This window comes from Rissa tridactyla, chromosome 4, assembly GCF_028500815.1.
Source record: "Rissa tridactyla isolate bRisTri1 chromosome 4, bRisTri1.patW.cur.20221130, whole genome shotgun sequence".
Lineage (NCBI taxonomy): Eukaryota > Metazoa > Chordata > Aves > Charadriiformes > Laridae > Rissa > Rissa tridactyla.
In genome coordinates, this window is record NC_071469.1 from 845,414 (window position 1) to 860,515 (window position 15,102).

The 15,102-nt window shown below is 48.3% G+C and overlaps 1 protein-coding gene across 2 annotated transcripts in view; it reads left to right on the top strand.

Moving 5' to 3' along the window:
- Positions 1–15,102, top strand: part of RMDN3 (regulator of microtubule dynamics 3) — a 35,658-nt gene that overhangs the window by 15,466 nt on the left and 5,090 nt on the right. Inside the window, exons 8-11 of one of the 2 annotated variants that reach the window (XM_054198485.1) lie at positions 9,288–9,363; positions 10,182–10,259; positions 12,461–12,559; positions 14,474–14,527. In XM_054198485.1, the coding sequence (XP_054054460.1) occupies positions 9,288–9,363; positions 10,182–10,259; positions 12,461–12,559; positions 14,474–14,527 (307 nt within the window). The remainder of the gene's footprint in view (positions 1–9,287; positions 9,364–10,181; positions 10,260–12,460; positions 12,560–14,473; positions 14,528–15,102) is intronic. The other variant, XM_054198486.1, reaches the window with a different exon arrangement.

The window sequence follows — 15,102 nt, forward strand, 5'->3', positions numbered from 1 at the left end:
GAAGAGAAAGTACTGAAAAATACGAGCAGGGGCAAAAGAAATCTCAGCAGGGATCAATATTCCCTCCTTCTCTTGGGAATAGTGAGGTAACTTGATGTTTAGAGTCTGTGGGTGGCTCTTTACTTGTTGGGCATAAAGAAAGGAGAAGTTCTGAGAACTGAGATCTTCCGAGTGTGAGTGGAAAGCTCTCGTAGCACAGGTGATAATGCTGCAACTGTGGAAAACAACTCCTGCACTGCAAAAGTCTTCATTTGGCAGCTCTTCTCATCAGTGTTGATGCAGGAGACACCTTCCTTGAAGCACTAGTAGTTCCTGCAGTCTCTCTTTTATGGGGTGAACATCTGGCCCAGGTACGTCCAGGCTCTTTGCTGGTGGCTCATGGAGGACAGCTGAAACTGCGCGTCTTCTGAGGAAAACCAGAAGTTTAAAAAAGCATGAGGTCACACCATAAAAATTGTATGTTCTGCCCAATAAATACCATTTGTATCTTCAGACTTCACTGGGGACAAATACATTTTGTTCTGTGAAGAGAAGGCATATGGTCCTTTCCTGCCGCCTCCCGAGGCAGGCGAGAGATCTTCAGCGGATAAAACCAACACAGACGTTGAACAAAATTGAAGGCACATTTTGTGTCCCAGCTGGGGTAGCTAAGGAAGATTTTAACTTTTTTAGAATCAAGGAAGGACAGATTTCAGTGCAAGTAGAGAAGGGGATATTTCAGCCTTTCTTTTCTGTGGCAGTCACTTGAATTTTGACTTAAATCACTAATGAAAATTAACTCTGGTTTTAGCCACATGCCTCAGTAAACTCCTTACTAGCCAACACGTCACTTAACTTGCCAGGTCTCTCGGAACCTGAATATGCTCATAGGAGTGTGAATTAAGTATGAAACAGCACTGATCCAGAAAAGAGTTTGGTTTCTAGTGTTAGCGGAATCAAGGACACAGAGTTGGGAGGGACCTCCAGAAAATCATCCCGCTCAGCTTCCTGCGTGGCGCGTGGACCGAAACCGTCCCCATCCCTGACAGCGGCTCGGGATGACCCGTGTACTGTCCCCTCTCTCCCCTTTCTCCTGGTTTAGCAGGTAGTGTATTTAATCATAAGGATAGAATATGCATATACAATAATATATATATCTCTGTATGGATTTTTCCTGGTGTCAGCCTAAGCTTTGTTTCCACTTCTGTCCTCTCTAGCCATGGGAAAAAAGTTTAAGATGAGGAGCTATTTGTAAGAGAATACGATAGTCGTTGTATGCATCCGATGTTTGGAAAGAAAGCAGGCCTGCTTGTCACAACCTTTTAGTGTCTTTTAGCGTTCTGCAGAACCTCTTATTGTTGTCAAACGGACTCTATCCAGCTCATCCTTTTTTTTTTTTTTTTTAATTTATTACTCAAAAATTGTATATAGTACTTTAGCTGAGGCTTGCTAGTACAGCATCATATTATTGCCTTGGGCTGCTTATTGTGTACCGTAACCTTTAAATTTGATTCTCTGCAGCCAGCCTCCCCCTAATTGATGGATTTTCTGGCATACACTAGTCTGCAGCCTATTTAAATTTAATCTCTACTATAATACCCAACTTAATGGAGTTATTTAATAGCATCAGTGTTGTCCGGGGATTTTTTTTGCCACTCCATTTCATGTCCATTCATTCACAGTCATTTTCAAAGAACAGCTAATGGTGGAAAAATTAGGGTAAAGGAGACTCGGGTAAGTTACTGACTGCAAACCAGAGTCACGTTCTCTCTGATGGGTACCTCTCAAAGCAGATCAGACAGACCTCCAGCCCTGGACTCCCACCTTCGCCCTTCAGTGAGCTGCAGATCGGCTTTACACCCGTTACAGCTACGCCACGTTTCCTCTGTTTGCTTACAGGAATTCCACAAAAAGGATGCTAGCGATCCTGAAACTTTATATACACCAGTCTGGCTTTTTTTGTCCTCGTTCCATTTCTCTAAAAGCAGGAGATTTAGATAATTTTGGCATTTTGTTCTTGTCTCTCTTACTGGCAAGCCTGGGAATTCAAGTTGCTAGAAATTCCTGCGTCCCATCTGTTGCTAAGACGTGGTGACGGCGTTCACCACCACCAGTTCATTGCTGGGGGCTGGGGCGAAGCACAGAAATTAAAGACAACCCCAAGGTTCTGAGCAGGTTTTCTGCCTGTGCCTGGCAGCGGTTTTGAGCGATCCTCTGAATTCATCCTGAGATTCCTAGGGCTGCACTCTTCTCTCTTCCAAGTTTAAGAGCTATCCTGCCTCAAGGTGGTACAGGAATTACTCTTTTGTGTATGTTGGGCTCTTGCTTGCATCTTAGTGTGTCTCGATCGAATAAAATAGTCTCCGTGGAGCTGACGGCCCTTGGGAACGGCCAGGTTGCTGGTGGAGCAGCTTCTGCCGGGGGAGGAGAGCCACCGCGGGTTGCTTCAGTGCGTGTGTGCTCTTGGGGGGTCCCACCAGAGCAAAATTAAAGTTGTTTTCTATAGAATAGTGAAGACCTTCATCTGGGTATTTGGGAGTTTTACGGCTTGGCAGCGGGATAGTGTTGGTGCTGCTGTAACCGTGGCTCCTGTGGGTTGTTGCAGTGAGTGGAGCTGACGGGTCTCTGCAACGCTGTCGGTGGGGCTGAAGCCGATCCCAAAGTGCCGGCCCCAGGGAGGGCTGTTGGCGCGGTTCTGCTCCCCGCTGCCACGTCGCTGCAGCGACAGCCACCTGTTCCGTGACTTCTTCTGCCGAGCTGCGCGCGCCTGTGACGGAGGACGGCTGCTTAAAGAAAAGAGGGTTGGAGCGGGGGAAGTTTAAGAAATGAGAAATTTATTTTTATTTTCCACTTTCTCACCATGCACATGTGTGTGTGCGCCCGCAGTTAAAATCAATATACCGGTCTCTAGATTAGGAGATGCGCAGTTTAAATATGGTGCGTTCAGAAAAAAAGTTCCCACATGCAAGTAAAATAATTATACTAGTGAAAAAGAAAACCAAACCAACCCGCAGACACAAGTCGGTGGCTTAGGAGGTCTGTGTGTGCGTGTATGTCTCTTTTTTTTTTTTTTTTAAGCCGTGTATTAGTCAACTCAGTCAGTATTATGCAGTTCTAAAACTCGGTAAGGGGCATTAACATGCGGCGAGCTGTCAGATGAGTTGTTCCACCAGAGCCACTAAACCAGTAAACGCTTAAGTTGTCTCAGCATCATGTTCAAGCGATTAAAAACCTGTTTAGGGAAGTATCTGTGGAGCACTAAGTCTTACAGTCTGCACCGGCAGCTTAGGGTGGGCTGTGATGAGTAATTTTTCTCCTGAAAACAGAGGAGTTACACTGGTGTGAAATGGGAATATGATGAACATAATCCCCCTAAAAACTAGGGAGATCCGCCCTCGTCTTCTCTAAAAAGGCCTTGTGAAACCTCAGTGTTATCAGAGGAGGGTGACAAGGGAGAGCAAAAGCACAGAACAGCTTCTGTAAGTGGAATTAGTTAATAGATTTTAGACTTTTTCAGGCTGGAAGAAAGGTAGCCGAGAGGAATACAACTTACCTGTACGTGGAGTGGGATGGGGAGGGTGACGCGGGAACGCTTTCTTCCAAAGCAAGGACAAGACGGCAGCAAAGAAAGCTGCTGAGCGTCGGGCTCGAGCGGAGCAATGTTTGTATCGGGCACACAGCTAAGCTGCCGAGGGCCGTGCCCGCGTTGTGCGCGTTCAAAAAGCGAGCGGACAGGGAAGGAAAAACCGAGGCAATCCCTGGGAAGAAAAATTCAGGTGATGCCCGACCAAATGGAGGCAGGTGAGTATTCCGAGGGGGTGGCGTGAACGTGCCGAGGGGGTGGCGTGGTGTGCTTGCCCTTCCTTGCGTGTTCACAAATAGAGCAAGGCGAGCTGAAACTGAGTTTAGAAAGCTGCAGAAGGGTGTCATTGCATCAAATAACTGTGCACGCATGGCAGGTGTTGCCAATAGAGGCAAAGTAATGATCACAGGTAAAAAGCATTCCTAATTATGCAGGCACAAGGCTGGCCTTTTAAAGCAAGAGAGGTTGTGTCTCAATTCAGCAGTTACTTGAAAGTCTTTGCTCCCGGGAGTCGAAAAGCAAAATATGGCTTGAAAGAAGAGAACCAAGGAAGTACCTTAATTCGCTTTACGCGTCTGTAGTAGATCTACATGGCAGTGGCTTTTTGGAATAGATGAAGAGGTAGAGAGAGTACCAAGAAGGTGGTAAGAACGGTTCATACTTAATTATTATTAATAATATTATTGTGTATGCAATAATATTATAAGAATGATTATAAGGATGATTAATTCTTAATTATTAATAATATTATTGCATATATAGTAACGGTATAATATTATCTAATATATAATTATATATAATAATATAAATTAATGATATTAATTATTATTCTGAGTTATTAGAAGAAAGCTTAGAGGAGCGATTGAGCAGGCAGGATTTTCCGGCTGAAAGCGCACAGGAGCTCGTGTTCCCGCTGGCAGCGCGGAGGCGTCCGTCGGGGACGATGGCTCTGTGTCCGTCCCCAGCCCCACTGGGAGCAGGGTGGTGGGTCAGGGTGACTCTGCTTTGATCCAGCCCGCTGCTCTCGCCTGACGCGGTATTTTCAGGCTTCATCAAATGCTGTGCCAGGAAAAATAGTATTTTCATAAGCGTTGCAGGTTTCTTTTCTCTGGACTAACGCCTCGGCCTGGGAACGGAGAGCTGGAAGAAGGTGCGCGGGTTCGGTGCGCAGGCACCGCGGGGGGAGCGATGCCAGGCAGAACCGAGAGCTCTGTCTCGAATAGCTCTGTTGACAGCTTTTCCCTGTCATACCAGTGGCCCAGGTGGCTTGTGATGTGTCGAAGCTTTGATTACAACGCAAGACCAAGTCTGCTTCTGCGCTGTAGGGAACAGGAGCTGAGTTTTCCCTGAGAGGGCACAGTCCTCAGCAAGGCTTCAGAGGAGGAACTGCTGCAAAGTCTTCACGTGGTTTTCTTTTGTGGAACTTGGGTTTTCATTTTAAGGATAAAGTCTTGAAATAACTGGCTGTTAGGACAGAGGTTCAGGCGGTGGCTCTGGCCACGCTGCAAGTTGGGTTTGATCCGTGAAGAAAACATAGCGTGGCCCGTGGCGTGGGAGCCTGGGGGTCGGGGTGAAGGAGCTGGAGTTCCCACGGAGACCCACAGGATTTAAGGGTTTGGGACACAGAGGTGCGACGGGGAATGTCCTTCAGTGAGGCAGCGTGGTCAGGTCTCTGCAAGGCAGAGCCACAGCAAGCCCTGGGTGGCCGAAGCCTGGCTTAGCGCGGGCAGGAGCCCCTGCGCTGCAACGCTGCGCCACTCGTGTGCGCAGAGAGGGCTTCGCCTTTGCCTGCGAACTGCTCAGAGTTGTGAGTAACGTGCCTGCGGTCACCCCTGCGGATCATGCAAAGGCTGAAGCATTTGATGTCCCAGAGCTCTTCGGGCTGCGGCCAACTTTCAGAATTTATTAAATGAAATGTTGTTAAAGGGGTGATGGAAAGCATCCTGAAAAGGGTTCCTGTATACATACTTGATTATTATTTTATTTTATTTTATTTTACAATTTGAGAGCAGCTGTAATTATTTCTGTGAGTCAGAACAGGGATGAAGCCCATGTTCATCGCTTCAGTTTCTGATGTCATCCCTTAGTGTGAAAATACATGTATAAAATTTTAATCCCCATGGAAAATTGAGACAGGGACAGTAGGAAACTAGCGTTGCTTTAATCCAGAGCAAGATTTATTGTGCTTGCGTTTCTGACACGCTCTTTGTCTGTCCCCTTCCCTTACTCAAGGGAAGAGACTAGTGCACAGGAAGGCAAAAAACTGGTAATACTCATAAAATACTGGGAAAACTTCTAAATTCTTTATCAAGATTTGTTTTGGAGCTCTGTTTCTCCAAATCATTTAAATGATTGGAAGGAGTTTTGTTCTTTTAGCTTTTATCTGACTGGTAGCTGAAAGTTGAGGATTTTTCTCTCCTTGTCTGCGTGTGATAAAACCTCTCTCCCGGTTTGCTGGCAGCGCTGCTGGGATGGCGCTGGGCGGTTTCCCCCGGCTGGCCTTGGCGTGTCCCGTTCACAGCTAATGCGGATGGAGGAGCAATGGCCACTAGCTCATTAATTGGCCGGGTGTTGCAATGAAATATTAGTTAAGTCTGTATGCTGTCAATAAAAGGAAAGAACTTTCCTGTCTCCGTGGTGTTGTCAGTGGTCAGACTTTGCTGTTTGACTCATTTTCGGCAATACAAACCCCGCTATTTCACTCTTGGCTGCAAAACAGCCGCCTCTCCCCATTGCTTTCCCCTTCTCCTTTCATTCCCCTTTGCCTCACTGTTGGTTTTTTTTTTTAATTTACTGGTTGTCTTACAGCGGAAGGAGCACGGGCACGCTCAGCTGGCGGGTGTTAGGAGCAGTGAAAGGAGCTAAGGGATGGTTTTGGGCTGGCCACCACCCGGCCACGGAGCTGGGGCTGCCGGGCTGCCCAGAGCTCTGTTCCGTGCCCGGGGGCCAAGGTCCTGCTGCGGTGGGAGTCAGCCAGAGCGCAGCCTGCAGACCAAAGGGTCTCCAAAGCCGCCTCTTCCGAGCTCAGGGATTTAAGCTGGAAGAAGAGACGGTCTCTCATCTGTAGTATCTGCGTCCACAGAGTTCATTGTCTAATAAACGGGGAAGTCCTTACTGAGATCCCGATGGGAACGTGCAGTTTGACCAGTGCGGGCAGCTTAATGAGTAGTTCTGGTTAATAATTAGTTGAGCGATATCATTATAGAAGGTTTTGGTAACTGCTGAGACATCGATCTGAGCAGTGCTTCGGAGGTTACGTGCTGTTTACAGATGAAAATCCCCTTCCCTAATTCGTTATTTTCAATCCCTGCTGTCGCTGCTGGCCAGTCCTCCCCCAGCGCAGCGCTGCCTCTCCTGACATTCATCCCGTGGCATTTCACAAGAGGAACCAGAATAAATAGCTCCAACGAGCCAAGCTAAACAAGCAGAAGAGACAAAAGCAGAAAACCATGTTGGCGCTGTGGGGAGAGGAAGGGAAGTCAGGATCTGAAGACCTCCAGAGCCTAAAATCCCAGAACTGCAGAGTGGGAAGGTCACCGGGGGGGCTGGTGGCCCTGGGCCTCCGGGCACAAGCCACAAAGGGAGGTCTGTGCAGAGGGCTGAGGGCAGCAAAGCCGGGCCGGGGAGAGTTGTCTTTTCCTGGGACTGTGGTGAAAAAACAGTTCAGGCAACTCTTAGCATTATTTTACTGGGTTTTTTTTTAAGTTGGTTTCATGACACAAAGATAGGACTGGTATTTACTGCTTGTTTTATATAACGTTTCACCAGGCCGTTAAAAAAAAATCTGGTATTTATATTTCTTGACAGCTGCGTATTGCACCACTTGACATTTATATGGTTGCTGGAGGAGAGATGAGGCGAGGCTCGCTTGGTGTCCCACCAGATTTATTGCTGCTCTGGAGGGACTCCTGAGGCTTTCCCTGGGATGGATGGAGTGGGGTAAAGGGAGGTTGTCCAGAGTTTTGTCCCCCGTGTTAAAAAGGCACGAGTTTCCCTGGTTCGTCACAGAACCTTAAACCCGACCTGATTGTATTTGGCGCCTGCCCGTGAATTCGGGAGCCTACACGACACGGTTACGGGAGCCACCCTCTGGCAGGTCCCTGGGCGTTAGACAGGGCTATAGACTATGTGATTTATTGCATAGGGATGTTTTATCTTGTGATCTTGGAAAATAAACCTTTTATTGGCTTGTATTGCTAAACCCTAGTCATGTCGTGGTTAGGGATATTTAGCACAGGCTGACATTTGTTGTGAAACAAACCGAGAGAAGATCATAAAAACACTTAATTTCATTGTCTGCAAGTGACAGTTTATGGCAGTGCGGCTGGGAACTCTCTCAGCTGGCCAGTTGTGGCATTGACCTAGTAATCTTTTCTGTTATTGTGGAAAATAAGAATTTTAGAACTGAACCAGAGTTTTTTCAAAAGAAAATTAACATGTTAAAGGAATGAGAATTAATGACAAAATTGTAAATGTTCAGGAAACGCAACTTCTTTGTGTTGTGACTTACACATTGAAAGCGTAGCCCAGGCGAGAGCAATGAGGCGTGAGATGTTTTGTGGGTTTTTTCGTGATGCTGAAGGAAGCGCACTTGGGGATTGGGAATTCCTCTCCCGAATTCCCGCAGGCACATCTGGTGTGGTTACCCGTCCCCAGGGACGTGTGGTGGGGTGGGACACAGCGTCCAGCGGCACTGGGGTGTGGATGCGGTGAAAGGACTCTCAAGGGAGGTTTACTTTCATCTTTCCTCTTTTCAGCTTTGTTTTTTGAAAGAACGAGAGTTGTGTGGTTCGTTTATCCAGCCGTTCCACCTAGTGTCTTTTGAGCCAAGCTCAGAAGAGGGGGGCAGCCTCTTCCACCCCGCAGCTCAGGCCCAGGCGGGATGGCGGAGGTCAAAGCCTGAACCAGCGCGGCCAAAACTCCGGTTCCCGTGTGCCGCTGGGCAGCGGTGCCCCGGGGCGCCTCTACCGTCGGCTCTCCTGGGGAAGCCATGCAGGGAGGGATGGAGGTGGAACCGCTGGGCTGCGGGAGGAGAGCTGGGAGGGCACAAATCCACGGGTGTGGAAATCCAAACTTCCGAAACTGTCACAGCTCATGAAATGACTGATTTTGCTAGGTACTCTGCTTCTCACGGGCAACATTTGCAGTCTCTTACTAGAGAAAACTAAACGGCTTTGCACTTGCAACACTGAGAACGTGTTCTTTTGTTTCCCACGCTGGGTGGCCGTGTCGGGCTGCAGGATGTAGGTAGGTGCTCACGGTATTTTCCCTCGAAGTAGCCAACCGCTGCGCTATAGATGAGGGGCGCGTATGGAAGATCGCTGCACACCGTAGTTCATTAGAGCTTTTCGTAGTTCTGGTGCTCGCCGCAGTAGCGTTCAGTCCTCACTGCGCTGTGTTTTGACACGGTTTGGTTGCTGAGGGAAGAAATGTAGGGCATAGAGGTGTTTCTGCAGAAGGAAGGCTTTCCAGCCAGCGGTGCGATGAGCTTTCATGTCACATCAAGCCGCTTCTGTGACTTGCCGCCATCCCGCACGCTCATTCCTTCTGCACGACATTTTTACTGCATATGTCTCTTCCTTGTGAAAGCTGTAGAGTATTCCTTGTTTTCCACGATAAGTTGTAAGCTTTAATGCGCTTCTGTAGCTTCCTTCTGAAGCTATTAACGGAACGTAAACGTATATTCAAGCAGGCTTGATTTCATGCAAATGTCTCCCGTGTGTAGGTACGCTGTTCTCTGCGGGCAGTTAGCGGAACACGAGAGCATTCAGAAGCGCATCCAAACTGGGTACGTTTTTAAGGTGAGTAGAAAGGACGTGCTGGCTTTTGCGTAAGTATTGAATGATACTAGTTTCTAGAGCAGCAAATGAGGAAAACAGGCCTCAGCCCTTATTAGGGAGGTGACAGGTCTCACAGACGCCATGAGTGGGTGGTTTGGGCTGAGGAAGGTGATTCCAGCGACGTGTGATGAGGACAACTGGTCTGGCTCCGTGCTTTTGCATGCTGTAATCTCAGGAAAAAAAGAAGAGGAAAAGCTTGGCAAATAAAATATATGTATATGATGAGGCTGAGAACCAGAAACATGAAATTACCCCGTGGTAATGAGGTACAGCACCAGCTCCTCTTCAGTAGCTGCCTGTGAGCAGGCTTGCACCCTCCTGTAAATGCAGAGCGGCTCTTTTTCAGAGAGGATTTAATCTGCCGCAGGTGCCTTTATTTGCCTTTCATCCCCAGCGGGGATGCTGCAGGGTGAGAGGAGGCACCTGGACAGTTACTGTGAACAGGCCACGTATAATTAGCACCTCGTCAGCTGCTGACATGGCCAGTAAGTGGGTTATGTCAAAGCTCTGAACAGGTGGCAGAATGAAATGAAGGGCAGCTTCGTTTTTGTGAGTGTAGTAATTCTTGTCTCGGAGGCTGATAAAATGCTGGGTTTCTGTCTCCGATGAAACTATTTTAAGAAAATTTGGAATCTCTTCGTAGCTGTAATTTTATTGATCGCTGACACTTAAGCTGTGGGCTTCTCCCTTTGCTCTTTCCACGTTTGTTCATCTGCTCCTGTGGATATTGTGCTTGCCGAAACAACAACGTAATGTGTGTTGGTGATGATTTTCCATAGGAGCACATTGATAAAGCCATTGCACTGAAACCGGAGGATCCAAAGTCTCACTATCTTTTGGGCAGGTGGTGTTACCAGGTAAAGCAGTTTATTACTATTTCTTGCTGTTTTCTTCCTCCTTGGAATTTAATTCCCTGTTTGAATGAAAGATAGGTGGGTTCAAACCACCGGCCCGAAGGATGAGGACGCTCGTTAGCTGCTGAACTCAGACACTGTATGAGAAAGTACGGGCATGGAAATGGCATGGTTGCTTGAAGTAGTTTAAAAGTTGCACTTGCATGGGATCTCCAGGCCTGAAAGAGTGCCGAGAAAAACACTCCGCTGAGGAATGCTATAAATGCATTGCATTCAGAAACCTCGTACGGTGTAAAAGCTCGTGTTCTTGTACGTGTAGCACCTCAGTGCTTTTATAAAAGCACTAGTGAAACTGTTGTCTGCCGGGACACGGTGTCTCATTCGGAGTCTCTCGGCTTTCCACCCAAGTTGTTTTCTTCACTGTAATAGAAGGGTCTTACGCAGTCCACCTCCCTCTTGTCTGCCTCCTGTTAAACCTCAGATGGATACCTTCGTACTAGATCTTAAACGGTCCAGGCTTCTGGAAGAGTTTACGTAAGTTTCTGTAAGCTCAAAGCGAGAGAGGGACTATGGAAGCACCGAGTTGGTGATCGGGACAAACGCTGCTCTCTGCTGACGATCAAAGGCCAGAAGAAGGTAGAGAAAGGTTAGGGGTATTGCAGACATGCCGAAGCTTTTAAGAGCACGGAGAGCGCGGTTTCGTATGGGCAATGTCATTTGCTCTTGCTGTTGTAATACTTTTCTCCCTGAACCAACAAAATGCTTCAAGAGCCCTTGGTTACCGCTGTGCAACAGAGTAAAAGCTGCTGGGGGTTTGGCTGTTTGATTTAGTTATTGCCACTCTTCTGCTCTTCGTTTTTCCCCTGTGTTTTGTCTCTTTCCCAGAGGGAAGCTCTTTGCTGAAAGTCTTATTTCTGAACTGCTCTGAACTGGAGCTCTGAAGGGTTCGGTGCTCCGGGCGCAGTTTTGTAGTCCCTGCAGGCGGCATGGGAGGTGGAACGGCAAAGAATGGATTAGGGAAAGCACTCACTGCAAACCAGCTTACTGTTCCCTGTGCTTTACTCCGGAAAAACAAACTACCTTCAATCCTTTAAGCACATATGGATGTGATCAGGGACGTTTCGGGGCCGGCAGGAGCTTCTGCACACAGTGTATCTGTCTGATCTTTTGCATGTGTTTCCTCTGCCCCTGCTACGCACCGTATTGGAGGCATTAGGAGAAGCGTGCCGGCTGCTCTCCAGCTCTTGACAGGGAAAAGCTTGGAGTCAAATACCATCAATCAGATTTAGCGCCTATATAAGGGTTTGCAGTAACTGTCTACTTTGCAGTTTATACAATTTGAAAACGCTTTGCTGCCGTCAAAAATGAAGTCACGTTGCAGAGAATGGAGCGGAGATAATTGACAGCAGTAATTCCAGAGGAGCAGCGAGCGAAACCAGCAGCAGCTCCCAGCTCTTTGTGCTGTTGGAAGCTTTCTGCTCAGCCTGACTGCTCTTAGAGCTGCTGAAGCTGTGAAACAAAACCACTTGAATGTAGAAATATGTTAGTGCTTCTGCTATTCTGCTTTATAAGAATTACACAGTACTAAATAAAGAAGCTCTTATCAGAGGTTACAGCCCTATGCGTCCTGTCCCCTACTGAAATTTCAGGGCTTTTCTTATTGTAGAGGAGCTGGGAGCAGGAGATTTCATGAAATAATTGTAATAGCAACCTGTTTCTCAAAATGTGACACTCTGTTGGTGGGAAGGCTTTAGCCTGCCCCTCTGGAGGGATCTGTGTGTGGTGAGAGCACGTTCTGGTACAGGATTTCGGGTGGGAGAGGGGGGGCTCCATGTGTGCGTTTGCTGGGATGCAGAGGTGGGAGCCGCCAGGAGCCGGCGTGGTTTGGGATTTGGGACCACCCGCCTGCGCTGTCTGTGCCTCTAATATTCAGCTGCAGAGACAAATCTCCTTTGAGCGTGAGGCATGTGGCAGCTGATGGACGGAGCTGCAAAAGCGGACTGGGGACAGGGAAAAGTGAATCAGGTTTAACTCTGCGGCCGGACTTGGACGCTTGTCCACAAACTGCCGACACTACCACGATCTCTGGCGTTCTCCCAGGCGCACGAGCCAGCGGCAAGGGACGGGATGGCTCCTTGTCTGCACACTTTTGCCTCTGCTGTGTCTCTGGGGGCTCTGAGCGTTTCATCTCCCTGTCTCTGCAGGTTTCCCACCTGGGCTGGCTTGAGAAAAAGACTGCTGCTGCTTTGTTTGAAGCCCCTCCTACAGCCACTGTGCAGGACGCGCTGCAAAACTTCTTACGGGTAATGAACTCTGAGAGGCAAGGGGGTGGCTGACCTGGCACATGCAATCCCGAGTGGAACTGCAGTACTTGTATTCCGCTTAAACTCATCGCTCCCGGGGGCTCCGTCATACACCTCCGCTGACGAGAACCTCTGGAAGAAAAGCTGGTGAAAGCAAAACTTTTGGCGCCTCTGTTATAGAAGAGCCAGACAGAACCACATGGTTTTCCAGACCTCAGAACCAGACCCAAAGTGATCAGAGCTGTTTTTAAGGGGTTTGGTTTCCTTTTCAAAAGCTACACAACGGAGTGATTCACTGCTGGATACTACGTGCCCGTGGTCTGTGCTCTCACAGGGTCTGCAAGATCGGGGTGAGCCCACCCCTGGGAACCCTCCCAGAGATACTCGTGACATTCTGTCACTTTTAATTTCTCTCAGAATATTGTATTAAAGGGCTGTCTGATTAGGGCAGAATTCTCTAATTTGAACTTTTGAAGACAGCTACTTCAAGGTTTCAGGGGCACGCTGCGCGTGTATTTCTTGAAAGAAGAGTACTTCCTACTGCTGAAAGGCTTTTTTTTTTTTTTTTTTTTTTTTGTCCTCCTGTTGATGAAAAAGAATTTAAGACACGGAGTTTTTGAGCATACAGCTCTTGCTGCAAGGGTCGGCACGAGATGGACGAGTTAAGCAGGGTGGCTTGGGCCGTGCCTGTGAGAACCGCTCTTCAGCGCCTCTGATGAAGTGTTACAGAAACAAACGGCCCTGCCGCTTTAGAACTCCCGGGCTGGGCCAGCAGTTCTGCAGAGTCTCAGGGAAAAGCCTTCTTGGTGCAATTTCTTAGAATTTTGCTCAAATGTAGTTGTTTGAGAGGGAAGTTGGTGATAGGTATCTGCCCTTTCAGCCAAAGCGGTTAAATCAGTTCCGAGCTAAGCGTGAGGCAAAGTGCTTTGTTTCTTTTCATTAGAGAGCGAAACAGCTTGTCGCTTTTGTTGGTAGGTCAGGGCGGCGCTGTGGTGCGAAACAGGAACTGGCGTTTTTCTGAGGCTGAGCTTTGGTCTCGTACAGAGAGAATGTGAAAAGCAGAGAGAAGCATCCCTCTGGAAGCTAATGATGCCCGGAACACCCACGCTTCCCCAGTGCTCACAGGGGCCGTTCCAGCTCTCGGCCGCAGTTCAGGGGGCTGGAGATCTTCCGGCAGACGGCGGCTCTGGCTTAGTCACTGGCTGAACTGGGTCTCAGGCCAGACTACGGGATGAAGAGGATGAACGTCATCTGTTTGTGCTCTCGGTGCCTCCTCCGAGGGCTGGGCTCAGGCGTGCTGGTAGAGCACCTTGGGGAGCTTGCGTGCAGCTGGGTACGGGTCAAGCCAGGGGTTCCTGACGGGAACACGCTGGAACAGAGCTGCTCGGAGAGTGATGGCTGTCACGGAGACGGCTGGAAGAAGGCAGAGGGTAACTAGGAAACTGGGAAGGAGAAGATAAAAAAACTGGGGCAAGATTCCTGAGGTTTGGCACCAGCGTGGTCGGGAGAAGCCCAAGTGGATGAGACTTGGTGGGCAAAGGGGTTAAAAACAGCACACGCACGTGTGCAGGAGAGGTCCTCCAGCCGCTTCGGAGTGTTCCTTCGCTTCCGAGCGCTTGACTTCACCCCTCGCTGTTCTTCCATGGCACTGCGTTGGGTGAGAGTACGGGTGGTGTTCATTGAGTCACAGGCGCTTTGTGGGAATCCGGGGATTTCACTGACCCAGCCAGGCGAGCCTATGAAAAATTCCTACACCGCTCTATCTAGTCACAAAACTAGGGTTTGGTCAGCTATTTTTTGTCTTTTCTTTTTTAAGCGGTGCAGTAAGCCTGATGTAAGCACTAACTGTGTCCTTTGCAGATCCTAACGTCTGCTTTTCTCTGCCTGTCGCACCCTCCCCTCCGTTCTTTGTAGGTCGAGGAACTGAGCCCAGGATTTTCCAAAGCAGGAAGAGTCTACATTGCCAAGGTAACCAGCACTTGCTGCCGTCTTCAGTTCAGACGTATGCTTACATGATAAGAAATATTTGTACTAAAAAATTACCTTTGGCTGTAAAGTGCTAAGCGTGTGTAAATTACTCCACCCAGAAGCAAGATTTTATAAGATGATAACATTTCTAAAAAAGGCCAAATCACCTAGTGCAGAGGCATTAAAATTCAGGGAGGGTTTTGCCTTCGAGTCGTCCAGTGGAGCATCCTTCTTGTTTGTTAACGGATCAAATTCTATATAAAGTGGCACCAGTAACTCGTGAGCCACCGGCTGGAGGTTTAACCCCACCGCCACTGTGGATCTCTGCGGTGTACGCAGACGGAGAAGCGTGGGGAGAAGTGGAGGATAAAGGATGTCTCTCTCACACCAGTACAGATGGGAGCAATGATTACATCCACCATGGATGCCTGGAGCTGGAGCGCCAAAGATCCTTTTGTTTGCATTGAGGGAATAATTGGCTTTGAACTCTTAAATGTTAAAATTGCTGCTTAATTCCTGCAATCTCCAGTTGGAGCCTAGAAGTATTTAAAGCCCAAATAGCTTTAGAAATATTA